The 27,332-nt window shown below is 35.5% G+C and overlaps 3 protein-coding genes across 5 annotated transcripts; 1 reads left to right on the top strand and 2 right to left on the bottom strand.

Moving 5' to 3' along the window:
• Nucleotides 1-479: 479 nt before the first annotated feature.
• Nucleotides 480-11,393, bottom strand: LOC127880928 (angiopoietin-related protein 1-like). Its single transcript, XM_052428443.1, has 4 exons — nt 11,154-11,393; nt 10,850-10,932; nt 8,595-8,763; nt 480-989 (listed from the first exon to the last, which is right to left on the bottom strand). The coding sequence occupies exons 1-4, from the start codon at nt 11,311-11,313 to the stop codon at nt 601-603; spliced, it is 801 nt and encodes a 266-aa protein (XP_052284403.1). The 5' UTR covers nt 11,314-11,393; the 3' UTR covers nt 480-600.
• Nucleotides 11,394-13,019: 1,626 nt separating this feature from the next.
• On the top strand, nt 13,020-19,245 carry LOC127880920 (putative nuclease HARBI1). The gene is made up of 6 exons (XM_052428430.1): nt 13,020-13,237; nt 13,813-13,952; nt 15,084-15,278; nt 15,627-15,699; nt 17,505-17,686; nt 18,057-19,245. Exons 1-6 carry the CDS (start codon nt 13,049-13,051, stop codon nt 18,277-18,279), a joined length of 1,002 nt encoding a protein of 333 aa, XP_052284390.1. The 5' UTR covers nt 13,020-13,048; the 3' UTR covers nt 18,280-19,245.
• Nucleotides 19,246-20,646: 1,401 nt separating this feature from the next.
• LOC127880931 (nuclear apoptosis-inducing factor 1-like) lies at nt 20,647-25,512 on the bottom strand. 3 transcript variants are annotated; one of them, XM_052428446.1, is made up of 8 exons: nt 25,098-25,512; nt 24,356-24,422; nt 23,405-23,506; nt 23,173-23,263; nt 22,869-22,913; nt 22,258-22,347; nt 21,875-22,032; nt 20,647-21,465 (listed from the first exon to the last, which is right to left on the bottom strand). In XM_052428446.1, the coding sequence occupies exons 1-7, from the start codon at nt 25,256-25,258 to the stop codon at nt 21,878-21,880; spliced, it is 711 nt and encodes a 236-aa protein (XP_052284406.1). In that variant the 5' UTR covers nt 25,259-25,512; the 3' UTR covers nt 20,647-21,465; nt 21,875-21,877. The 3 variants fall into 3 exon arrangements, with proteins under 3 accessions (XP_052284406.1, XP_052284405.1, XP_052284407.1); XM_052428445.1 differs by having other exon boundaries at nt 20,647-22,032; XM_052428447.1 differs by having other exon boundaries at nt 20,647-22,032; nt 22,267-22,347.
• Nucleotides 25,513-27,332: the final 1,820 nt, after the last annotated feature.

Here is a 27,332-nt window from a genome sequence, read left to right as displayed (position 1 = left end):
GAACGAATTTATGAAGAAATCCATACAGTAGCTGTGGTTTCAGGTAAGTAAGTTAGATTTGTAATTATTATTGGGGTAGGTGTGAGGTTTAGCTCCAGTATACTGGCTTACACCTTCTATGCTTTGCATTGTCCATTCCAAGGCGGAAATCTAAATTTTAATTATTTTATGTTTCTATTTGGTGTTCTGTTCTGGAAGTAGTCGATATGAACAATAATTGCTCTCCCGATAGAGTACATGGAGTTTCATGGTTTGTCATATTAAGACATTTCGAGAAAGCACTGATCTCTAAGTGTTGTCTCAGCAATGATCGATTACAGTTTGGCGTCACGCTGACATTGCTTGCTCGTTTTATTCGGGACGTGGTATATGTCACGTACTTTACGTTTCGGTGATGCTAATGCCTCATAATCGGCTAACGTCACCGAAGAATAAGGTATCGTCTCAACGCGTACATTCATGAATAATACTGAGTAAAATGATGTTTGCAACAAAATTTATTTTTCAAGTCAGAAATCGGAAAAAGAAAATACATCATAAACAGCGGTTTAAGCAGATAGAAGTTCGGTGACAGCCGACTGGTTTCAGATGAGTCGTCTCCTAGTTACGGGATAGCGCCATGCGGAAGTATGTCATGGAGTAGCCAAAGCCGCGCCAATCCTTGTAGAACAGACCGTCATAGAACTGATTCCTGGGAGGGTAGTGGCCACAGTAGACGTAGTATCTCCCGGTGGGCAGTGTGTAGGTGCAGTTGTTGTACCACCAGCCGGCGCGCATGTTCACTGCGCAGTTGTTTGCATCGGGTTCATCGATAGACGAGAAAAGCATGCCGTTGTTATGAGACAGGTCGTCAGGAAGCACGTGACCGGATGCGTAGCCGGTGATATTGAGACGATATCGTGGCGATCCAAGCGAGAAGTGATTCCAGACGAGTTTTCGTTTCTCACGCAATATGCAGCCCTGCATCGTCACTGTTAGCACGTTGTTACCTGTAGTCAACAGAACATTTCAAAATTTGTATTTAGCATATGCCAACACAACGCATGTCATAACATTTTAATATATATTTCCAATTTACATTACATTTAACACGCATTCCAAAAGACACAAGGAATTATAATTCCTTTACACAAAAAGGGCTTTGCAAACGATGTAAATAACTACAGAGGAATAACACTTGTGAGTTGTTTCTCAAACCTTTTTACTACAATAGTTAATAAGCGCATCGAATGTTTTTGTGAAATGAATATTAGTATTTTGGATTCACATTTCATATTTCGTAAGGATGATTCAATATTTGATGCTATAAACATAGTAATGTCTATTGAATAAAAATATATTAACGAGACTAAAAGGCTATATGTAATATACGTAGACATGATGAAATGTTTTTGTGGTATATAGAAATGCATTGTCGTTAAAACTTGATAAAACTTGCATTAGATGTGAAATACGGCAAATTGTTGAAGATATGTTATTAAATGTTCAATCATGTGTTAAATCATGTTCCACTTAGTCTTTTGTATTGTGATACTTTGGGTCTTAAGGTAAACACTTCAAAAACTAAAATTATGGTTTTCCGTAAGAGGGACCGTTTACATATGTTGGCCATAATATCGAAACAGTTAATAACTTTAATTACTAAGGTACTGTTATACATTGAATGGTTAGTTTCACATAAAACAAAGATCATATAGTAGGTTAAGTCCTTACGGCTATGAATACTCTATTATACAAGTGTAAAATGTATTATCTAAAACCTAAAATACTTTGTCAGATATTTGATGCATTTGTTGTTTCGATTCGAATTATGCCTCCAAAATATTGGGTTTTACAAAGTCGAAAAAAGAAATAGAACGTTTTAATTCTATAGCTCTGTCGGACCGTATTTGGTACAAAAACGAATATGTACAAGTTTGTACCATATTCGGCCGAATATGGTACAACTGTCTCATTGTACCATATACGTATCTGCAGTTTTGGGGTAAAATGCCTGACCGAATATGGTACAAACTTGTACCATATTCGGATGAAAAATGTACCACATTCGTTCCGAATATGATACACACTCATCATCGTAATCATCATCATCATCATCATCGTTATCTCATCATCATCATCATCATCATCATCATTGTTATCTCATCATCATCATCATCATCATCATCATCATCATCATCACATCAATTATCAACACCCCAATGATCATCATCGTTGTTATCTTTACCAACACCACCATCATCATCACCATCAAAACCAACATCATCATATCCATTATCATGATCGTAATGGTGATCACAAAAGTTTTTTGTGATGATAATGACAGCGATGTTTTCGGTCGATAATGAGGATGTTGTGATGATGATGACGACGATGAGAATATCATCATCATCATCGGCCAATAAACATCGCCATCATCATCATCACAAATATTTTGTTATCATCATCATCATTATCATCATCGTCGGCCGATAAACATCGCCGTCATCATCATCTAAAAACTTATCATCATCATTATAACCATCATCATCGTCCGATAAACATCTCTGTCATCATCATCCCAAAACGTTTGTTATCATCATCATCATCATCATTATCATCATCATCATCATCATCATCACCACAATCATCAAACCCCAATCATCATAACCACTGTCATCATCATCACCACCACCATCATCATCACAATTTTTTTACCATCATCATCATCACAAATGTTTTGTCATCATCATCATCACATATTCATTTTACATTTTGTATTTTATAATTTGTTTCATTCAAGAGATTCAACAAACTTGTACTTTTTTCATTTATTGGTATACTGACAGGATTTTTCAAAGTAATATTGAAGAACATAGAACAGCATTTAAATTTTAATCCAACTGTAGCATTTTGACAAGACATAATATACATATATACATTCATTTTAGTAGCAGCCAAAATATCCCAAATGTGCTTCGTAAAAAGTTACCAGTAAATGAGCAAATGACAACAAATTTCCGGTAGAAGAACATAATCATCAATCACAAAAATAACATAACAGGTTTCCAAACACCGATATACATGTATATTTCACCTGTAATGTCTGTACATGACATCTATGATATCATACCAACCGATTCCACTAACACGCAAACGCAGCCATGCGTTTGCCCATTTTGGCCCCTTGATGATTTCTTTTATTGCCGAAATAAGACCGCTGTTTCTGCCCGCTCTTGTTAATAGGAAACGAACGCTAACAGGATTTCTGTTACTAGTATCTAGTCCAATATCCGGCCGAATGTAAATTCTAGGTGTTTGCAAACTCATTGACCTTATTAAATCTCTAAAGGGTTTGCCGACCTTCGCCAACACAAACTGGATTGACGGGTTTGATTGTATGCAGAACTTAAAAATTTCAACTTGAATGTGAAGTGGTAACATCAGAAATGGAAAAGTCGTTCGCTTCTGTGCCCTCCTATTGTTCATCATATCTTGAAGCTCTTTCAGGGCTGAACACACAGAGACGTCACCGTTGTCGCCAGAGTCACCGTTGTCGCCGGAGTCACCGTTGTCGCCAGACGCAGCGTTGTCGCCGGAGTCACCGTTGTCGCCGGAGTCACCGTTGTCGCTGGAGTCACCGTTGTCGCCGGAGTCACCGTTGTCGCAAGAGTCACCGTTGTCGCCAGACGCAGCGTTGTCGCCAGATGCAGTGTTGTCGCCAGACGCAGCGTTGTCGCCGGAGTCACCGTTGTCGCCAGACGCAGCGTTGTCGCCGGAGTCACCGTTGTCGCCGGAGTCACCGTTGTCGCTGGAGTCACCGTTGTCGCCGGAGTCACCGTTGTCGCAAGAGTCACCGTTGTCGCCAGACGCAGCGTTGTCGCCAGATGCAGTGTTGTCGCCAGACGCAGCGGTGTCGCCGGAGTCACCGTTGTCGCCAGAGTCACCGTTGTCGCCAGACGCAGCGTTGTCGCCTGACGCAGCGTTGTCGCCAGACGCAGCGCTGTCGCCAGAGTCACCGTTGTCATACGACTGTTCTAAGCGTGATATTATGTCCTTGTACACGCGTTGATTGATACGGATACTAACGTAATGCATGCCAAATCCTTCTGGGAAATACCCCAATGCAATTGTTCCAACATCACCATCGAACTTTCCATCTGCTGACACAATTGATGAGTGTTCTAGTCCTCGGGTAGAAACTACCAGGCACTGCAAATTATATTCTCTCATAAGTGCAATGAGCGTGAGGTTGTCGCCGTATGTCCCATTCTTAGACATATTCTTAACGTATTCATCAAATGTTTCATCATAGACAAAAGTTTCATAGAAATATCTGTTTTCTACAATGTGATGGACTGCTTCCTTACGTAAAGCATCTACGTCTTTGTATATACCAATTTTACCAAGTTGATGCGATATAGCAGCAAATTGACAATTTCCATCCGGATTTGGGTCCATGGCAATATTCACCCCATCCAACAACTGCAGATTTTCATGGTGTGTTAAAACATGATAGTACTTAGTTCTGTGATTTTGTTTCTCTGAGCGGTTCTGTTTTAATGAATGTTTTTTAATTTTTCGTTGTTTCTCTAACGCAACAGTTAGGCTAGTCATGTTTTCGACCCCAACCGATTTGCTTACGAATCCAAGTTCGGGTTTGTTCGGTACTTGAAATGACACGATATAAACACCATTTCGTTTTACTTTTTCTACCTTGCCTTCGATAACATATCTTTTGGTTGGCACCCTGGATTTTCGAAAGGGATAGCGAATTAATACTGTCTCTCCTACTTTGTACTTGCTTGGGGAAGTTGCGTTTTTCAACAGCGACCTGAAAGCCTTTTTATTTGCTCGCCGTATGGTTTTCTTTATTTCACGAGAACTATGACGTTCTTTGGTAAAAACATGACTTCTTCCGTAGTAGGCTTCAAAGGGCGTGAGACCCCCAAGAACTCGTTTGAAACTTGTGTTTATGGCATAGGCTAAATCTTGAAGCCCTTCGACCCAGTTAAATCCACGTTTACTTTTTGTTGCAAATAGAATCTTGGCCTTTATAACACTGTTTGACCTTTCACACTTGCCCTGTGATTGAGGATGATACGGCCTACTATTGATCATTTTGATGTTGTACTTGTTCAACAAAAGTTTCATACTAGGGCCTTTAAATTCCAGTCCGTTGTCACATTGGATGATGTCAGGGGCAAGGTTAACCATCAACACGTCCTCTAATGCCTTTGCAACTTCACGCGAACTCTTCGTTTTCAGGGGTTTTGGCATAACGTACCTAGAATAAACGTCCACGACTTGTAGAATATAACTGTATGTGGACCCCTTGTAGCTAACACTTTGATTTTTCATGTTAATTATGTCAATCTGCCATCTTTTGCCTGGTTCCTCTTCTGTAATTGTCTTTGGCTTTGGCTTGTTTGTAAATCTCGGATACTTCTCATGGTAATACTTGCTATTGTACAGTATTTCAAGGATAGCTTGTTCCGAGAACCCCGTGTAATTTACTTTCAGTTTGTTGTAAATAACCCTTGCTCCACATCCTTTGTTTTCCATGAACATCTTCTCAACAAATCTAGGAAGATCTTCTTTCACAAGGACTTGCTTTCCGCCACACAATAAAGAACCCCGGTCACCAAGCTCTTAGTCCTTACGTTTTCTAATCATGGCCAAACAATTATTCTCTTCAGGTGTCCGTTTCTTCACAGGGACATCGAACGATCCATTTAAACATCTGACAATAATGTCGTACTTCGACCTGGGCAAGCACCCTAATTGCTTCCTTTTTCTCCTAATTGCTTCCTTCATCTGAAATAATATAATAAGTTATTATACATTTATACTTCATTAGTTAATAGAGCTTGTATTGAACACCGCGTGTCAAAAACGAATGTCTCACGACATGAGCTGAGCTAAAATCACTCGTCTGATAGCTCCGCTAAAATTTACAATCCGAACTTCCGGGCAATATGCGCAATGAAAGTAGCAAGTACTTCATGTAAAGTTTCATTGAAATCCAACCGAATTCAAATTCAGGGGAAAAATAGCGGGCAAACTTATGGCGGTCAACGGACAAACGGTCTGTAGAAACCAATGCTACGTGGATGGAAGGGATATAAAGAAGGGGCCCTGGGGGCCTAGGTCGCTCACCAGAAGTCACGACTAGGCAGAGTTCGAAGGTCAAAGACCTATAAACTCCATAAAATTTAAAATGTTCAAATCTACAGATTACAGGAGCTCGATCTGATTTTGGTGGAAAATACACTTTCGAAAAAATGACTGTAGCTTAAATATTTTAGCAGTTTAGGAGTTACGCACCCGGAAGGAATGCCACGGACAATTGGATAGACGGACGGACAACTGCAAATGCACTCTGAGGGGGGGGGGGGCATAAAACATAAAAATCAATGCATGTTAAAACATCAATGCATATTAAGACAACTGAAAATTAAAATTATGTACAGTACTTACTGTCAAGAATTCTTTTGAAGTTTGAAGAAAGTTTGGATTTCAATTCTTTCTAGTCGAAAATCACAACTTTTCTTGCCGACCGCCAAGTCAAATATGGTTACTGACTTCTGAGTAAGACTCGTGTGCAAAATTCCCGCCTTTTTAAAGCGGCACGTTATCAAAGAAAAAATCGGAAACTTCAAAGCTTTGTCGGCTTCTCAGCAATATGACGTCGGAACGACAAATCAACTTTACAAAGTAATGTTTAGGAATACAGTCACACCTGTCTAAAGCAGCCAGTCAAACATCCTTATTTTTGGAGAGATATATTCATTTAAAAGAGCTCAAAATCTCTTAAATCGGATTTTGGTGAAAATACACTTTCGAAAAAAAAAGTTTTAAAAATTTGAAAATTGTTATTAATGATCTACACGAAAGTATCTGGCCCGCCCGGGAATCGAACCCAGGCCGCCTGCGTGCCAATCTGACGCGCAACCGACTGAGCTAGCCGGCGAAACAGTTACAATACCAGCAAAATCCATGTAAAGTGTGGTAAGGTTAGCTGTTTCTGTTACTGCTAGTTACGACGACGACGACGACGACGACGACGATGATGATGATGATGATGATGATGATGATGATACTTTTGTCACTTCCAATATTAGGTTAATACAATGTATTTGAGTTTGAAAAAAAGTTTACACATCGGCAGACTATTTCATTTATTAAGAAATACATAATTTATGTACCATATACGTAGGCCATTTTCATTTTTATGAGTTTTTTTGGTATGTACCAAATACGTTTTGGCGAGCATAGAAAAACTTATTCCAACCGAATATGGTACAATGTTTGTACCATATTCGGTCGAAAATTGTACCATCTTCGGTCCGAGTATGGTACATTTGTACCATATTCGGCCGAATATGGTACAAATGTACCATATTCGTTTTTGTACCAAATACGGTCCGACATCGCTCTATAAACACATGTAACAAATAAGACTCAACAGTTGTAATGCATATGGTTATGAAAAGTTGGGTAGATCACTTTTAATTATTCGTTTTATACGAATGTAAAAATATTGGTTATAAAATAAGATTGAGTAATAATATTGTTTTCCATACTGTGTATAATATGAATGTTGAAGAGACACATCAATTGGGTCTCACATATAAAAAAAGTTATTAACCGAGTATGGTTATTGACATGCTTTTAATAGCCCTATCTCTGTGTGGGTTACTTCTTTATAGGCCAGTTTAGAAGCAGACTTATCGATACATTTATACAAGAATGGTATGGTACATTAAGTAACAGTCCTGTATTGGACATTTTAAATCTAAGTTGTTAAATCTACCATAGTATACAAACCTTATTTGTATTTGTTACCAAGGAATTTGCATGTTCACTTTGTTAATTTAAGAATGTATGTACATCCATTGATAATCCACACAGAGAGGTATGCCCGCAATACTATTCTACACAATGAAAGATACTGTTTATGTTGCAATTGTAGGGATATTGAAGATGACTTTTACTTTGTATTTAACCATGGTATAGTGTTTTCAGACAAAAATACCTTTAACGTTATGTATTTGTTTATCCATCCGTGTTAAAGGAACACCAATTACTGACTTCATCAAAACAAAAAACGAACTTGTCACGTTTTGTAAATATATAAAAGAAGCATTTGTAATTTGCAATTCATTTATTAATAATACCATATAACCGGTATTACTTACAAAATCTTTCTGTCATTTAAAGATTTTATTTTTTGAAAGTTTACTATTTACATATTTTTTATTTTTTATGAACTAAAATGTAATGAAAATGGGACATATTTATTTCTATATTTTATGTATTAAGACGATGTTCTAATGAATAAGTCTAAATAAAATGTTCTGTTCTGTTCTGATAATTCCGACTTGTCTGATTGGTATTAACGTTTTGGCGGCCCGGCCTATTGTCTACTCGTAAACCACGTGTTTGTGTGAGCATTCATTGATGGGTTTGACTCTAAAACTACGAGTTACACGTACCAATGACTGTAAAAGGACTGTGGAGGATTATACACAGCAAATATGTTTATGACGTCCCAATTTCTATACGAGTATTGTCTTTAGTAATTCCACTCTACAGCTATGTGTAACACGTACCGGCGTCTGTTAAAGCTTTGATTCTCCGTAGACCGAGCCAGCCGCTCCCATCAGAAATGCTCCCGAAGCCCCACTCATAGTTGTAGTAGCCCTGCACAAAATCCCCCCAGCCGTGCTTCTGAATAGAAAACACGTAACTGGCTGCGCCCAGTTCGAATTCGCAGAACACCTGTACAAAGTCACAAACGTTAATAATCTATCAAGACTTTTGCACCATTACAAAACTGGTTTATACTTAACGACGTGAAGTGACTTATAAGAAACACAGGTGGCTCAACTTCTGGTTTGGAAAGAACCATACTTTTAAGCTCACCATGAGCACGTTGTGCGTTTTGGGATCACCTTTTGTCCGTCGTGCGTCGTCTGTCGTCAACATTTTGCCTCGTAAAGACTCTACAGGCAACATTTTTGTCTGTTCTTCATCAACCTTGGTCCAAAGATTTGGCCCAATGATATCTTGGTCGAGTTTGAAACTGGGCCACGTGAGGTCAAAAACTAGGTCACTAGGTCAAATTAAAGAAAAAGCTTGTTAAAACTCTAGAAATAACATATATTGTCCAATCGTAATGAAACTTGGTCATAACATTTGTAATAATTATGTCCCAGCTGTGTTCGAAAATGGTTCCAGTTTTAAAAAAATGGTCGCTAGAGGGCGGGGCAGTTTGTCTTACATGTCTATAATAAAGCCTTGTTTATACTCTAGAAGTTACTTTTACGGTCCAATCTTCATGGAACTTGGTCAGATTACTTGTTTTTATGATAGCTCGGCTGAGTTCGAACATAGCTCTGGTCTGTTGAAAAACATGGCCGCCAATTGGCGGGGCAGTTTTCATTATATGGCTTAAGTCAGGGACCTATTTGTTTGTATAGGTCAATGCTTAAGTAAAATCTTGTTAACACTTTCACATTTAGAGGAGGAGAGGAGTCACATTTAGAGTCTATTCTTCATGAAATTTGGTCAGAATATTTGTTCTGATGATAACTCGACTGAATTATAAAATGTTTACGGTTCATTGAAAAGCATTCCAGAGAGCGGGGCGGATTTCCTTACTTGGCTATATTAAAACAATGTTAATACTCTCGTGATGATGATGATGATTATGATGATGATGATGATGATGATGATGATGATGATGATGATGATGATGATGATGATGATGATGATGATGATGATGATTGTTCCCGTAGTTTAAAATAACTTTGTCCATAATGGGAAAAGTTGGGTAATAAAACAACAACAATTAATCACATTTTTAAGAAGCACTTTTTGTTTAAATATCTAAATTTGTATGGCAGTTGCTTTTGCAAAATTAATGTATTTATGCTACATATTTTTGTGCATTTAAATTACAAATAGTTTGACAGTTGTTTTAATAATATACATTTTCAAATTTCTTGCACATATTTTTAAATATGAGAAAGATCAAATGTAAGGTGTTTGGTACCTTAAAAGAAGATCAATGTTGAATTTTTTGTATATATTCTCTTACTCATTTGATTCCTTATAACGACTGATATATTAGGTAACAATTCAAAATATTGTATTTTATTATGCGAAATCAAGTTCATGAACACTCAATCGATTAAAACAAATTAGTTGTTTTCGGAAGCTAAAGCTGTTTTTGCAAAAACAGGTAGTAACTAGTCATCCCCTGTAACAAACTAAGATGATGAGATGCTTATCTCATTATATCAAAGCTGGACAACAATTTGTGGAAAAATGTACTTACATTTTCTTTTGCTTATTATGCTCATTATTAAATTACTGTCCTCATATCACTTTCATCCAAAATAAAACTTTGTCGCAATGGGAAACAAATGTGCATTTTATAAGCATAAACAAACACAAAAACCTACTTATAACGCACATATTTATATATCTGCCAAAACAACAAAACATTTCTTTTCTTTTCACAAAACATACCTTGCTTAACGTAACTTCTACTCAGGTAACCGACACCAGGGCCACCATGGCTCTCTTGTTATAATAATTGAAAGTTTGGTACATATTTCTTTATTGTCTTCTGTTCATACAAGTCAGTATTGGTAACATTAAATCGCCAATGCTCTACGAGTGGTGAACTTTAATATGTCGATTTACTTAATCGTAGCCTGATCAATTAAATATAGTCCTTAAAAATACCTATCCTCGCGCCGGAATTCGAAAACTTCTCATAAAACGCGTGAATATTCACACTTGTTTGAACTTAAAAGGCACTTTTACGTAAAAAAACAAATATCATGACTACACTCACCACGATGGGTTCCGACTGGTTCAGGTAGATCCGGTAACTCCCCGCCTCCTTGTATGAACCGGAAGCTAGGATTTCATCGCAGTCTGGAAATATACATGTCTACTGGAGGGGTAAGGAAAATAATATGTGTACGGTAGATAAAGAGCATGTGTAAATAAGTCGACGTAGTTTAGAATTTCGATTTATCAAACACATATACATGTACAATAAAAAAACCCACAATATAACACGTTTATAAGATGGGTAAAAATATGTCAAACAAATAATGCGCTCAGCTTCACTACAAAAACACAGAAAGACACACCGTGATACTTGGCGTAGTCGGCGTCGTTGAGAACGGACACGTCACTGTGCGACTTTACATCCGCCGTCGGCTGTTCGAACTCCACACTTCCGACCGGCTTCTTGTCGCCTTCTTGTGCACCGACCACCACGAACGCGCCAAGTATCAGATACAGGATCATTGTGATATGCTGCCGGCAGTCCACATGCAATATGACTGAGGCTTCAGGTTGTTCGAATGAAATATACGTTCCGGATATAAGATCCGGGATATTGTGGATTGTTTGCTCAAAAATAAAAATAAAGCGAACAGGACTTTAGCCCTTGATTACAAGTGTATTAAATCAAAAGTCTCCGGGGAACTTCTTAGGCGATTTATTATCTGCTTAAAACATATGGACTGTATGTTTCAAGTTTCGATTTATTTAAACAAATATGTCCATTTCGTAGTAACAGATTTGTATTATGGAAAAGGGGCGAACATTTAGGAAACAATATTTCTAATGATATTCACACTTTTTTATGTAAGTTTTTTAGCTCAAAATCCCATGTTTACTTTTTCATTCCATTAAAAAATCTAATTGATCTGCATTATTCATACAGGAAATTACTACTTGACTTAAGGCAATAACAGCTTGACTTGAGCTCAATATAAAATATGTCCAGTCAGCTTTATTTTATGGGTACGAGATAAGAAGAACACGAGTTACTATGCTTAAGAAGATCATAATAAAGTCCAGAGCTGTTTTTGTAAAAATTATTTAACAGCTATTGGACAGACAGCAAACGAAATAAGGAAGAAATCATAACAAAAACAAATGGAGCAACACATTCTACGAAGGACGCGGAACTGTATGGGACATACTCTGATGGGCCCGAGAACGAGCATCACAAGGCAAGCCTTGAAGCGTAACACACAATTGAACATCGACAGGCTAGACAAGTTAGAGATCAGCAGACATGCATTAACTTGGAGTTAGATCAAGGTGGCAGCCCAGCATCATATCCGATACAAACCACGAAACTCACGAAACTCTATCTGCAGAGTAATTCCCGTTCTTCTCCGATATGTACGGGGATACGTTTTACTGCATCTATTCAACAGGATAAGCATATGCCTGTTTTTGATTTTGCGATAGTGTCAAACATTTCGATTAGAGAAAAAATTCAACTTAAAAAAAAACTTTGTTGTGAGATAAATGGCATAAAATCTATTTTGCACAAAAATACAATCTTCAAATAGCGTTACGAATAAATTAGCGGGTTACTATTGAATGGGACTCGAGCATTTTTGAAATCGGGACCTAATCTCCGTCAAAGTCGGTAAAAATGATTGACAACGAAATATCTTTCTTGACATATAATCAAATAAATAGCAATTTTCATGGAATTCAGGTCCACTTTGGGAAAGTCTATTTTCTGCAAATTTAATGTACACACATGGCGATTGCACTGTACGCAACTGTAACAATTAAAGCACTGTTTGAGGTAAAATTTGTTTAGAAAACTCAATCACGGTTGTCAAATAAGGCGAGCTAACAGCTTAAGAGGCAATTTACAAACTGCTGGCTTCATGAAAGCCCAATATATGAGTCTTGTTCTGAGAAAATGTGAATGAATGTGCGTAAAGTGGCGTCCCAGGGCCCCGTTTCATCAACGATCGCATCGCAACTTTAATGCCAAAATATCGCACATTTCTTATCGCATCGCAATTTGCGTTTCATCAAATATCGCATCGCCGATTTGAGTTGCGATATTCGCACATCGCCAATAATGAGGCTATTTTGCGTTTCATCAAAAATCGCACATCGCAAGAGCACCTGTTTTTTGCGATATTTTGCTTAAAACATGCGATCACACAAACCCAGTCGCAGACGGTAAAAATAAACTCAATATGGCCGACGTGTTGTTTTTTTTATGGAAAATAACGCGAGAAGGACAGAGCGGGAGTTCCGGCCCCGTCTAGAGATAGGCGGGGTTCGCGATATCGACTTTGTGAATCGGTATCGGGTAAACAGAACCACCGCACAGGAGCTAGTGGAGCTTCTGGGGCAGGATCTTGCCAGATCCGAACGTGGCGGAAAAACAATTTCGCCAGAGACCAAGGTAACATTAATGCAATCGACATGAATTTGCTAATTTGTTACTGTATATTTGCTGGGAGAAATTGACACACTAAGTACGGGGATTACGATCGTTATCAAGTACAGCAGAGTGCTGTTTTCTTACATCCGGTCTTAATTTGTTCTCATATCAACAGGTCAACACGGATACTAAACTGACATTGTATGATAATATAACCGTTGGATAAGCAGGCATAAATAGGCAAATCGAACAACGATTGAGTTGTAATTAGACTCATTCAAATTATGGATTAATTCAAGGCTTTGTTAACCAACAATATGAAATAAATACAATCTAGGTCACGTACATGTACAGTAAGTTTGAACTGGTATTTTTAGTAGTTTGTATTAATTTATTAGTTGTTCACACATTTTTCATCATCATAATTGTTTTCCTTTTTTCTGATCTTTTCAACTGCAGAGTGGAGTCAGTGGAGTAAAGCTACTAGGGCCAACATGATCGTTTTTTTTGTTTGTTATTGGTCTTTTGATTGTAAATGATATTTCAAGTACTGTGACCAAATTTTATTTATGAATGTTTTAACATTGTTGCTGCAGATCCTCGTCAGCCTAAGATTTCTTGCGAAAGGGGCATTCTATTCGGAACTAGCCGACACCCATGGCATCAGTCGCTCGAGCGTGTCCAGAACTGTGCATAACTTTGTGGAGTCTGTCAACAACAACCTGGACAATATTAGGTACATACTTTAACTGTAAGATAGATTTGATATAATATTATTGTACTTACAGTTACAAACAGACAATCTTAAGTCTACGGTTTTTCTTTTTTTATCTGTCACACTTTAGTGTCCATATTCATTGTCAGACTTTTACCTTATTTTTTTTTTTTTTTATAGCAGCTCATAAACCAAGGTCAAGATCAGCAACTGCAGCACAATTTTTATTCTTATAAGTTATCTTTAATTTATTTTTAATAATGCTATGATCTTAACTGTCTAAATATTATAATTGTATATCACATGCCATAGTTCTTTCGTTTTTAACATGTTAAAATAATCACGTTTATTGTATTCAGGTTAATTAATTAATTTATTTATTATAATTGATCTCAACTCAAGGACGATACTGTTTGTTTATATAATGTAAATTTCATGTAATGTTCAATTGTATATTTGTTATATGTTTGTTGTTATATTATGTCGGTCAATAGTGATACATCGCTAATGTTATACTTGTTATGTACAAACCGACTTGAAATGAAATTTGTATTGTATTGTATTGTTACAAATAGACAATCCATTTTTACTTATTGATGTTAAACACGGGCTTGGCACAGACAATTCTTAAAGTTAATAGTCTGCAACAGTAGAAAAATGTAGCTTTCTTAGAAATCCTATATATGAAAACGCAACTCCAGACTCCAAAAGCTTTACCAAATTGCTCATATAACGACTGGTATGTGGAGGTGGAAATGAACAATTTTACTGCAATATTTCACATTTTATATCTCCATTTTGTTATATATTTATCAGCTGATGAGTATTAATTGAAATGTTGAAATTAAATGGTGGCCTTGTAGTTGACAATTCTTACTATGTTTTTTTTTTTTAAATCAATATCATAATCATTACCATTTTATGATACAAGTATGATGCAAGTGAATACAAATGTAAATACATTACTATAAAATATAAAAGATATTTTTTTTCTCAAATAAAGCGCTTTCTCAGATGTGTATTTCTATATATTGGTATATTGGGTTATGTTATTGTTTTTGTTAAAAAAGTAAAATTAATGGTAAAATGGTTATTATTTTATACACATCACAGCTTAAACATATTCTTATATATATAATTTTTCTAAAACAGGTTTCCAATCGACAGAGAAGATGTTGTAAAAGAGAAGAGGGCATTTTACAACAAATGTAGACTTCCGAATCTTGTTGGAGCAGTGGATGGGACCTTAATCCCAATCACTACTCCAACTGTAGATGAGGAAGTCTACGTTTGTCGAAAAGGTTACCACGCTATCAACTGCCAGGCGATTGTAAACACAAGCTTGAAGTATGTATACACTCTTTAATTAATGTAGCAACTCAGTTTTTATTAAACTAATAGATTATATTTTGTTGTGAAATGCATTAACATTTTAAAGTACAAATATCTTAAATCCCTTCAACTATTTTGTTTTTAGTTTGACATATTACAAAAAGTTCTAGTGCTACAACCATTACTTCATTATGATAATCAAGTATGAGTTAATTTCATTTATATCCTGAACTTAGGGTTAATTTGCCAAAATTGCTTTCCACTGATTCATGTAGCTCTTATTAGTTATTATTCCTGCTAATTTTTCGTTCCAAAACTTACCCTTTAAAAGTGGCCCATTAATTGAGAAATAATGCATTTCAGGTTCATTAGTGTTGTGGCGAAATGGCCGGGCTCTACCCATGATGGAGCGGTATTTGAAAATTCAAGAATTAAGGTAAAATAAATAATTCTTCATGTATCAAATTTTAGTTACCATAATTAAAAGTGTTGTTAATAATTTAAAAGGATGAAAATACCAAAACTTGTAAGAAAGTTGTGACCTATGATACTCTCACTCATGTCTGAGTATCAATGGCTAACCATTGCTAAAGGTGTGCAAGCAGTCAAATGCTTACAGAGGAAAACTGCCCAATGGATCTGACCGCAGTGATAGGACATTGTTGTTAAAAATGAAGTAAAATCCAACCAACAGAACCAAAAATACATAAATACTACAACTATAATTAACTGATACTGTTTTTAAATTGCAGTACTGAAAACGATTTGTATATTTATTTTTAAGCTCCACTGGCCAGAGGCCAGGGGGGGCTAATGTCATGGTCCTGTGTCCGTCGGGCGTGCATGATTTTAACATTTTCTTTAAACATCTTCTCCTAAACTACAAAACCAATTGTGATAAAATTTATCGCAAATGTTCCTGGGGTTAACCTCTTTCAAATTTGTTCAAATTATGTCCCTGGGGTCAAATTTGACCCCGCCCCGGGGGTCATTTATTGAACATATGCTTATATAAAGCCTATTTTGTGCGAAATTTAAAAATCTTCTTGTCCATAACAATTTGGGCCTAGTGCTACCACATTTGGTATGTAGTGCTATTTAATAGTTCTCTACTTTGTTTGTTCAAATTATGCCCCTGTGGTCAATTTTGACACTGCAACGGGGATCACAAAAATTAACATACGGTTAAATAAGGCCTATTTTGTGCAAACTTTAAAAATCTTCTTGTTCATAATTATAGAGCCTATGGCTACCAAATTTGGTATGTAGTGACATTTAATATTCTCTACCAAGTTTTTTCAAATTATGCCTCTGGGTTCAAATTTGACCCTGCCCTGGGGGTCACAAAAATGAACATATGCTTAAATAAGGCCTATTTTGTGCAAACTTAAAAAAAAAAACTTCTTGTTCATAATTATATAGTCTAGGGCTACTAAATTTAGTATGTAGTGACATCTAATGGTCCTCAACCAAATTTGTTCAATTATTCCCCTGGGCTCAAATTTTACCCTGCCCCAGGTGTCACAAAACTGAACATATGCTTATATAAAGCCTCTTTTGTGCAAACTTTAAAAATCTTCCTGTCCATAACCATTGGGCCTAGGGGTACCAAATTTACTTTTAAAAGTACATGAATATAATGTTACTGATACAAAGGCTATAACATGTTATTTATACAGGGCTCGAATTTATTTTTTTTTTCTACTTGCAAAACATTGCGAGCAGCTTTAATACCGACTCGCAAAATCAAAAACATTCTCGCAAATTTTGCTGGACACATAATTTAATATCGTTTTTTTTATTCAACAGTTAACTTTGCTTTATCTATCGTATTGTTATTTCCATCTGTGGGCAAAAAGAAACTACATGTTATTTTTCGCTTCGACGCCATGTATGTTCAAGTTCAATGAACACGTGTGAATTAGTCGACTGTTTAACGTTCTTTGTACCAATACCATCCTCGTATCTGTACTATAAGTATACCAGTCTATATACAAGGTGCGCGTTTCCGCATACGGGTATTAGGACGTTCTATGACCTATGGTTTAGCGTTCAGGACGTCGAACGCATTTAGCAATAATACTGTTTTTTTTTCACTATTTCTCTACTCGCAAAAAATTACTAGTGGCTGAAAACTTAACTCGCAATCGGTATTTTTCACTCGCATTTTGCGAGTGTGCGAGTGTTAATTTCGAGCCCTGTTTATAAGTTGTGATTTGATTTTTACACATTTCACTCTAGGGACATCTTGATGCTACAGCAAATGTAGTTCTGCTGGGCGATAGTGGATATGCCCTGAGCCCCTCCCTACTCACCCCCATAATGAATCCCCGTTCCCAACAGGAAGAGCGGTACAACCGCAGACACAAGAGGGGTCGGGAAGTTGTGGAACGGGGATTCGGGATATTGAAGTCCAGATTCAGGTATAGAAATATTTCTTCTTCCTTTCATAGATATTCTTATTTAACATATCAGACTTATATATTGTGAAATCAAATATACCAAATAATACCCAGTGTACTTTAAATAATTGTGCATTTTCTTTATTACATTGGAATGCACAAATTTTGTCCTGCAAACATGTATCATCAGTTTATCACAGACATGTTTTCATGTCTATCATGTTCAAATAACCTAATGCAGCAATTGAAATGAAATACAAATATTCCGAAAATAATAACAGTTGTTCGACTTGAATATTTAATATTAATTTGATGCTTATCTCAGCACTGACCAGTTCAATGGACAATAAAAAGTTAAAGAATTATTCATGATGTGTTTCCTTACTTATAGATGTCTACATCGATCAGGGGGTGTTTTGCCATACAAGCCCCATCAGTGTGCGGCCTTGTTTGTAGCGTGCTGCCGGCTGCACAATCTGCTGATGGACAATGGGGAGGAGCAGGAAGTGGATGCCGATGTCATTGAGGAGGATGACAACAATGATGACCCTGTCGAAGTTGTACTGAATCAGCGTGGTGCTGCTGTTCGAGATTATTATGTAAACCTAAATTAACCTAAATTAACATTCGTGAAGATAAAACAAAATAGTTGGACCTATTGTTTGTTAAAACGTAAATTAAAATGTTTCTTTTTTTAGTTCGCCTTTTTTAATACGTTGTGGTAGCCTTGTCATTTACAAAAGTTTTTTTGTTTTTTTTATATTTATTTCCATTAGATATTGGGTAAATACATGATGTCAGTGAATAAAATAAGAATCCATTTAAAATAAAGGTAACTAAGCTAAGTATCTCTTTGTACCCATGTATGTCCCTTGCATAATTAGAAATTTCATGTTTGCGTTATTATATTTGTCCATGCAATTCAATTGAATACATTATTGGATAATGCACCTTTAAGTATTAACCTGACTGAATAGCTAAATGACTGAATTACTGACTGAACTTAGGGGGCGGGTTCCGCGACCGCGGAGCCGACACTACGCCCCTGAGTGACCAACCGACTGACCAAGCCAGGGTACCGGCGGGGCCCGCTACCACGTCCCCGACCGCCCCTGTGCTGACTGACGGACATAACGTTGTTTTTTTTATTCTGACTAACTGACGGACTGACTGACATTTTCTTTACATGTGTTTCTTTTTCTAAATTTTTTTTTTTTTATACATATTTGTTAATTGTTATTTTGTCTGCACATTAACATATATGTATTTAATACATTCTGTGCATTGTGTACTCTTCGTGATTATGTTGAATTTTAAATGTAAACATTGTTGAATTTTGATATCATTATATGTGGCTGTACTTGGAAAGGAAAATATTAACTACCATTTTATTTAAACAAATGATAAAATGCAAACCAATCATACATTAAGCACTGATTTCTCATTTTTGTTCACCACATGTTCATACGCATTCTACATAATTCACTCATGTCGTTGGATGTTATATCTGAGACGTATTCTTGTTGATACTTGTTTTGGAGGAAGTATAGTAGCAGCCAATAAATAGATCATTTAGTTTATTATTTGTTGTTTTATTTGATTTCTATATGCCCCTTTGGAAAAAGGAACATGTTATGTTAAACAGTATTCATCTGATCTTCACCAATCTTTGTCAAAAGTTGAATTTGGATGATATATAGGCCAGTTTCAAATATGGGTCATGTAGTGTTAAATACTAGGTCATATGGTCACTTAGTGCATTTTCAGCATTCAGCATGTTGTTCAGCTCTAATTCGAACAATATTCATCCAATCTTCCCCAATCTTATTTAGGATTTGCATCAAGTTTATATAGATCAAATTCGAATGTAGGTTATATATGCTTAAAAAGTATGTCAAAGTATTTCTTGGTGAATCGTTAACATTCAACATGTTGTCCAGGCTCGAATTCAATCAGTAGTGTCGCAAAATTTGAACTTCGACGGAAGCAATCAAAGTTAAACTTTGCACAAATTATCTCCACTAAATTTTAATTTAGTCAAGAACCTGTGGTCTTATTTACGGGTGCTGCCACCAGTCCATTTAGACAAATTTCCATATAACTTGTACAACTAGCCGAGCTAGTAGAAATTAAATAAGTCATTTGTTTCTACTACTACAGTTTATTTACAAAGTATACACACTTTATTTCCAACATTTCCAACAAAAGTCAAACATTTAAAAATATACATACATCATGTTAAAACATACTCAGTTTATTCTCCTATTTTATAAGTTCTATTTCTCATTTTTTGTTTTGTCACTGTGAACTTGACCTTTGACCTAGTGAATTGAAAATCAATAGGGGTCATCTGCAAGTCATGATCAATGTACCTATGAAGTTTCATGATCCTAAACGTTAGCTTTCTTGAGTTATCATTCAGAAACCATTTTACTGTGTCAAGTCACCGTGACATTGACCTTTGACCTAGTGACCTGGATATCAAAAGGGGTCATCTACAAATCATGATCAATGTACCTATGAAGTTTCATGATCCTAAACGTTAGCTTTCTTGAGTTATCATTCAGAAACCATTTTACTGTGTCAAGTCACCTTGACCTTTGACCTAGTGACCTGGAAATCAAAAGGGGTCATCTACAAATCATGATCAATGTACATATTAAGTTTCATGATCATAGGCGTACACTTTCTTGAGTTATCATCCCGAAACCATTTTACTGGTTCGAGTCACCGTTACCTTGACCTAGTGACCTGAAAATAAATAGGGGTCATCAGTGAGTCATAATCAATGTACCTACAAAGTTTCATGATCCTACGCGTAAGCGTTCTTGAGTTATCATCTGGAAACCATCTGGTGGACGGACGGACAGACGACCGACCTACCGACATGCGCAAAACAATATACCCCCTCTTCTTCGAAGGGGGGGCATAAAAATCTGTGCTTACCTAACATTGCATTTACATTTAACTAAAATGTTATATACACAAGAATGCATTGAATACTATAAGGGCGGTTTCGGTAAGTACTGGTTTTACCCCACTTGCTAAAACGGCATTGACCATAAAAGTTGGCGCTGATTGGTCGAAATTGAACCATGACCTAGTTCACACGCCTTTTCATTTAGGATGTAAACATTATTGCACTTTTAAAGGAATGAGTGTTATATAAAGAATATGGAAATGGACAATTGAAAGAAACACATGTCTTGCACTATAGTAATAAAATGTTATTATTATTAATATTAAACAATGGGAAAATATACAACTTGTTGGACATTAATTGGTTTAGAAGCTGGATCTTACTTAATTAGCTCTATGTTTTTTAAGGATTGCACATTTATATGAAAATATGATGTATAATTGCATTTTTATTTTATTTTGGAATATATTTGAGTGTGACAGCAAATGTTGAACTCTTGCAACCTAAGACCCTGTCTGTAAAGTACCTTAAAGGATATAGGGCTATTGAGAAGCGATGACCTCCCAGGGTGGCGTTATGACAATATCTAAAAGGAAATTTAAAAATAATATTTACAGGATAGGGGTAATGAATATTTTGTCGCCAAACGGTCACCTTTATAGGGCCACATAAAAATTTAACAGTAAAACAATGTACTGTACAGTTAAAAGAGACAAAACAATTAAGTTTATACATGAGATTAACTTATAAACATTGTGTACAACATTAAAACAATATGATAGTTATGTTTATAGCATTTACAAATAAGAATAACAGTAATTCTGAACATTTACCATGCTCCAAAATATCCGGTATATGCATCTTTTGACAATTTAATAACCTGAAAATAATACAGCATTACAAATGCAAAATGATTGAATAATTTGGAAAGTTATGTTGTTATCGTTATATTTTGTGACACTACAAGGATTTTTTATATGAAGTACATGTATAACATATACCACTCACTGTAATAGCATGGATGAACGAGTGGTCTAAAATGCTAGACTCTTATTCCAAGGGTCAGTGGTTCGAGCCCAGTTGAGTTTAACTTTTTTTCTTTAATTGTACATGTATTCACTTTTTTTATGGAGCTAATTAATTCCAATGTTTACATTTATTAATTTAAAGCATTTAATGACAAACTTCAGTAGTTGCATAAATCTGTGAATAGGTCCCTTTAAACAAGGTAGAAATAACAGCAAAATGTATATCATGGGATGTTATTTTTTTAAACATAATTAACACACTTTTTAAAAATTTGTGGGATCCAACAAGTTGTCCAGGAAAGCTTTGCCAGCTGTTAATTTTAGTGTTGAACTTATGTCCCGCAGTATTTCATTCCGCTTTACACTCTCCTCTAGCATTTGCCGAGATATGTAAATCATTTCCTGATGACAATCACAATCTGCAAGTGGGATTAAATAAATCTGATATATTAAACTATGTGATGAATCATTAATTAATTTCTTTGTCTTTTACAAAACTGTTATTTTAAGTGACTATCAGTGTTTATTGAAGGAGGTTAAATATGATTATCTCCAAGTATGCTTCATGTCAGTCACCTTTCATACCAAAAATGTTTGAAATCAATCAATTAATGATGGTAAGCATTGTGAGAAATTTGATCTACCCTTCATACTTGTCTTCCTGTTGCTGTTGCTGGCAGGGATGCTGGCAGTGCTTTTGGAGCTTGTTTGAATGGGAACAGGCTCACTTGGAACTAAAACATGAATTCGAACATTAAGGGTAATGTAAAAAAGAAAAGACGTTACCAGTGTGTGTGTATGTGTGTGTGTTGGGTGTGGGGGGGGTAAATTTTTAAATGTCACCGAAAATGTGTATCAAATATCCGTACTGGTCTAAAATTATATGTAGCAAAAACAAATTTTCTAAAGACTTCTACTTTTTGTTGTAACACTACAAAAACATACGAAACTAAGGGGTATTTGAATGTCTGTGCATGGACAGAATTTATTCTCTTATTTTGAACTTTCATAAAAATTATCAATAACGACAAAATCAACTATATTCCCTGTAAATTGATATTTAAAATTTACAATTATTATTTTGAAAAATAAATCCTAGTCACATGAATACTATAGCCAATCAGAATAATGTTAAATAGTGAAACCAATGGAAATTGTTATTATTTTATTATGAAGACTCAGTCAACAGTCAATTAAAGGTAAGTGATATTTGTTTTTACAAATCTTATAACTTTAATAGATAACAATGACATACCGTTCTGCTTGAGGCGTTTATTTTCTTCTCCTTTGTCTAGGTTATCTGATATAAAAAAGATATTGGGTAAAATATTTATACTTGTGTTTCTATTAATTATGAACAATTAATGAGCATGTGTTTCACTGTTGATTTGTGTTCATGCATGATATATCATATGAGGCTGTCCCCCTTTTAGTATGCCATATTCAATGCCAATTTAAGCCTTACATTATTAATGACATTTATTATTGCATTTAAAGTGCACTGTCAAATACCAAAAACAAAAAAACAAATGTCAAAATTTAAGCATGTTTGTACCCACCATTTTCTTGCATGGATCTCTTGAGTGGACCGGTATCGATCCCTCCACCTTGCACTCCGAACAGCTTTGTTTTGGGCACTAAGGACAATAGCTGGAAAAAGTGAACAACTATACATCATTCTGAAAAAAGTTGTTTTTTTTGCAAAATTAAAATAATAATATGAACCATGGACAAATGCTAGATCTGCATCATTATTTTATTTAAAATTTGTTATGTTTACAATATGAATACCTTATCCTCCAAAACAGTTAATTGCATTTTTTTTGGAAGAGCAGCCTCCCCAGAGCTTTCCACAAAGCGTCTTCTCTTGGCATCCTTCATAATGGTCCGGCTCTAAGATGAATAAAATACAATTTGAAATAATTTATGAGTACATGGTCTCCCTCCTCTGAATGGTAACAGTATAGTAACATGTCATTTACTTTCAGCTACATATATATTGAAGAAAGTGCATTCAAATACTGATCGTAATGATTTTTTAGTGATTATTAATCACAAAAACTTAATGTGTCAAATGCTAAATGATTGTATAAAAAGTGTGAAAAGGGAAAAAATATTAATGGTAATGGTGGGATTGAACTTACATCCTGACAATAATATAGCCGCAATTTGACTAAAAACAGGTTAAGCAATTATCCCCCTCTTAAAACTTATTACTTGCCTTGAATTAGTTTTTAGACCTTTGAATTTGAAGGATGACCTTAACCTTTCACCACTCAAAATGTGCAGCTCCATGAGATATACATGCATGCCAAAAATATAGAGTTACAATCTTCAATATTGCAAAAATTATGGCCAACGTTAACGGACAGACATACGGACGGACTGACAGTTCAACCGCTATATGCCACCCTACCGGGGGCATGAAAACCTATAATCATGGAGTAGGAAACCGAATATTTACACCTTGCTATTCATAATACATTTTAATTGTACAAATAAATAAGTAAGATGATAACTTTTGTTTCTATCTGTAAAGTGATTTTTATTATTGACTCTTAAATTTTATGTTATTCATGTTATATGCTTCTGACATGGGCCTGTTTAGTATAGTTGTAAGTGATTCATAATTTGTTATTGGCTTTACGGCAAAGTTTAAGTACAGCTAAGTTATTCATTTATAAAACTTATTACTACCATCATGGATTCTTCTTCCTATACAAACATATAAGGTATATTTACCTTCCAATCACACCACTTTTTCATTGAATCTTCTACGTTCCTCTCGTTCCCCCCTACGGAATTTATTCTGCAAAAGTTTCAAATTAAACAAATGAATACATCTCAATATGTTCTTTCATTTTTTACCAAAAATAGTGGTAGGAGTGAGGGAGAGTACTTGGAAGTCTATATAAGTACAGTAGACATGGTCAATTTATTTTGTTATATTTAATATATAATTCATACAATATATCAGACTATTTCAAGCCAACACTATCAAAAGGTAACCAGTTGTTACTCCCCATGGACGTCACTCCCCATGAACATGCAGTTTGTTAAGATTACAGATTAGATTACAAGGTATGATCACATCTTTCCATGGGCACTTGCACTTTGATGTTAAAACAATTAATACGTTTTTATTCATTAACACTTCATTAAAAGATCAATTCCATTTTTCAGGGTAATTATAGATCAACTAAACTTAGGAGGAGGACAAATTTTCATTAGTGTGAATATACCCTATCACAATGTCAAGGAATATCAATGCTGAAAAGTAAACAATTTCAAAATCTTTCTTTCTGTGCATGGCAGTCACGCTGCATGTGAAATTCGTGATTTTAGATTATTAGGATAATCATTACACACAACCTGTGTAACGTTAATGTGTCCATACCAATTTAATTATGTTTCAAGATGGTCCTCCATTTAATGTAAAAAGAACTAGAAAATTATGACCATGTCAATGTAAATTTTAACTCACGATTGGACGATGTCCGACCATGCACGGTCTTTGTCTTTCTTTGATAATGTGCCGGACAATTTGCCCCACAACACTTCATAATTTTGTTTGACGCCCTCGAGCAGTTCCTCGAGTTCTCTTGGCTGCCAAGAGGCGCTCCTATTCTCTACGAGATCTGCCATTGTTGTTGTTTGATCGTCTGTCAAATATGACAGGTGGCGCGAGATTCAGCAGGTGCCCGTTTTTTACGTCATTTTGATAGTAGACTGTGAGCGATTATCGCTCATAGCACTAAACTACCGGCAAACTACCGGCAAGAATCTGCGATATGTTTGATGAAACGCTTTTAAAAAAATATCGCAATCGCAGGTAAAAGATCAGCAATCGGCGATCGGCGATAATATCGCATCGCAAATTTTGATGAAACGGGGCCCAGATTAGCCTGTGCAGTCCGCCCAGGCTAATCAGGGACGACACTTTCCGCCTTATCTGGATTTTTGCTAAAAAGATTTCATTTAAACGAAATATGTCATAATAGCGGAAAGTGTCGTCCCTGATTAGCCTGTACGATCTGCACAAGCTTATCTTGGACGACACTTTACGAAAATGCATTATGGCCAGTTTCCTCAGAACACGACTCATATAGTAGAAAATGTTAATTATTAGAAGACGTCATACATTCAATAAATGAAAAAAAGGTTTAATTTTCTTTTCGTATTCCAATAAAGCATTCGACAACTTACAAAGCCTTTTTATTTTATGCTTTCATGGTTTAAAGAGAAATATCATTGAAATAAAATTGGTATTCCACTGTTTTAAACAGTGAAAAATAACAGTGAAAAATATCGATATTTTTCACCGTTTTACTGTGAAATGACGTCATTTTTTCTACGAAATGACGTCATTAATCGAGCGAAATTATCCAGGTTAACTCATTTACAATGTAAATAAACGGTGAAAAAAAGAGAAGAAAAAGAAAATTTGTTGGATTCGATAGAATATCGATTTTATTTCACTCGTGATCATAGAAACTGTATACTTTCACTCGTGGCTTCGCCACTCGTGTAAATATTGTTTTCTATGATCAATCGTGAAATAAAATCGATATTCCACCGAATCCAACAAATATCCTCTATCTATTCAAATGTCTTCGTCACTTTGGCTTCAGTAATTACATTACAAAATGAGTAAAACTGTTATATGGCAATACTAATCACGTATTACTAATAATGGCTACTTCCCAGAACAGTTTCACATTAAAAACCTATCAATCTACTAATAATTTGATTTGAAATATTAGCAATCGCATTACATAATGATCAAAACATAACTGGTATAAAAAAAGGAAAAATTGAGACAAAACAGACTCTGTTTGCTAACGATGCTTGATTTTTGACACATGGGTCAAAACAAAGTTTTGTAAAACTTATTTTAATGTTTAATAATTTTGCACACATATCCGTTCGAACACTGAATAGTGTATAAATATTACATGTCTGACAGGGTGACAGTAAATTTGTCAACTTGAGGAAATACTGTCAACCGAGGCGAAGCCAAGGTTGACAGTATTTTTTCGAAAGTTGACGAATTTAATGTCACCCTGTCAGACATGTAATATTTATTGTATTATACCGAACAAGCTATGAACAATTTATATGAACCATGAACAATTTTAATATTCAATAAATTAATTGTATTTAATTTAAGCAATGAACAACCATTAATTTGTTGAGTGGTTCAGATTTTCGGGCCGAGCAAAATGAACTTCCCTTTATTCGGCACCGACCTAGTAATCGATTTATCCCATCAATTTTCTTAGTCGTCAATTATTTCTTAAAAAATATATTACCGAACCAGCTTTCCGTATTTTATTTTCATCACTTGATCACGCAATTTATGAAGTACTCGTGTGACGTCATTTCGGTGACGAAACATTTTGGGACAACAACATGAACGTGGTGGTTTTTTAACAATAAAAATATTTGTTGGAAGCATCGAACGAATCCAAAACGTATTAACCGTATTTCGGAGTGTGTGTTTGTCATGCATAACATACACTGAAAGTGTATATCGTTGTAACTTTATTGTTATTAGCATTGGATTAAAGTTGCCATAAGTTAAGCGTGTCGTTTATACTAAATTGATTTTTTTTATGACTCCTGTCAAAGCTAAATAATGTCATTATTCTATTCTACAGCACAGTTTCAGCTGCAATCGACATTTAATTATCCAAATACAACGGAAATGCACAATTGC

Source organism: Dreissena polymorpha, chromosome 5 (genome assembly GCF_020536995.1).
Source record: "Dreissena polymorpha isolate Duluth1 chromosome 5, UMN_Dpol_1.0, whole genome shotgun sequence".
NCBI classification, from domain to species: Eukaryota; Metazoa; Mollusca; class Bivalvia; order Myida; family Dreissenidae; genus Dreissena; species Dreissena polymorpha.
Note: the sequence above shows the minus strand (reverse complement) of the source record. Positions and strands in the feature narration are given on the sequence as shown.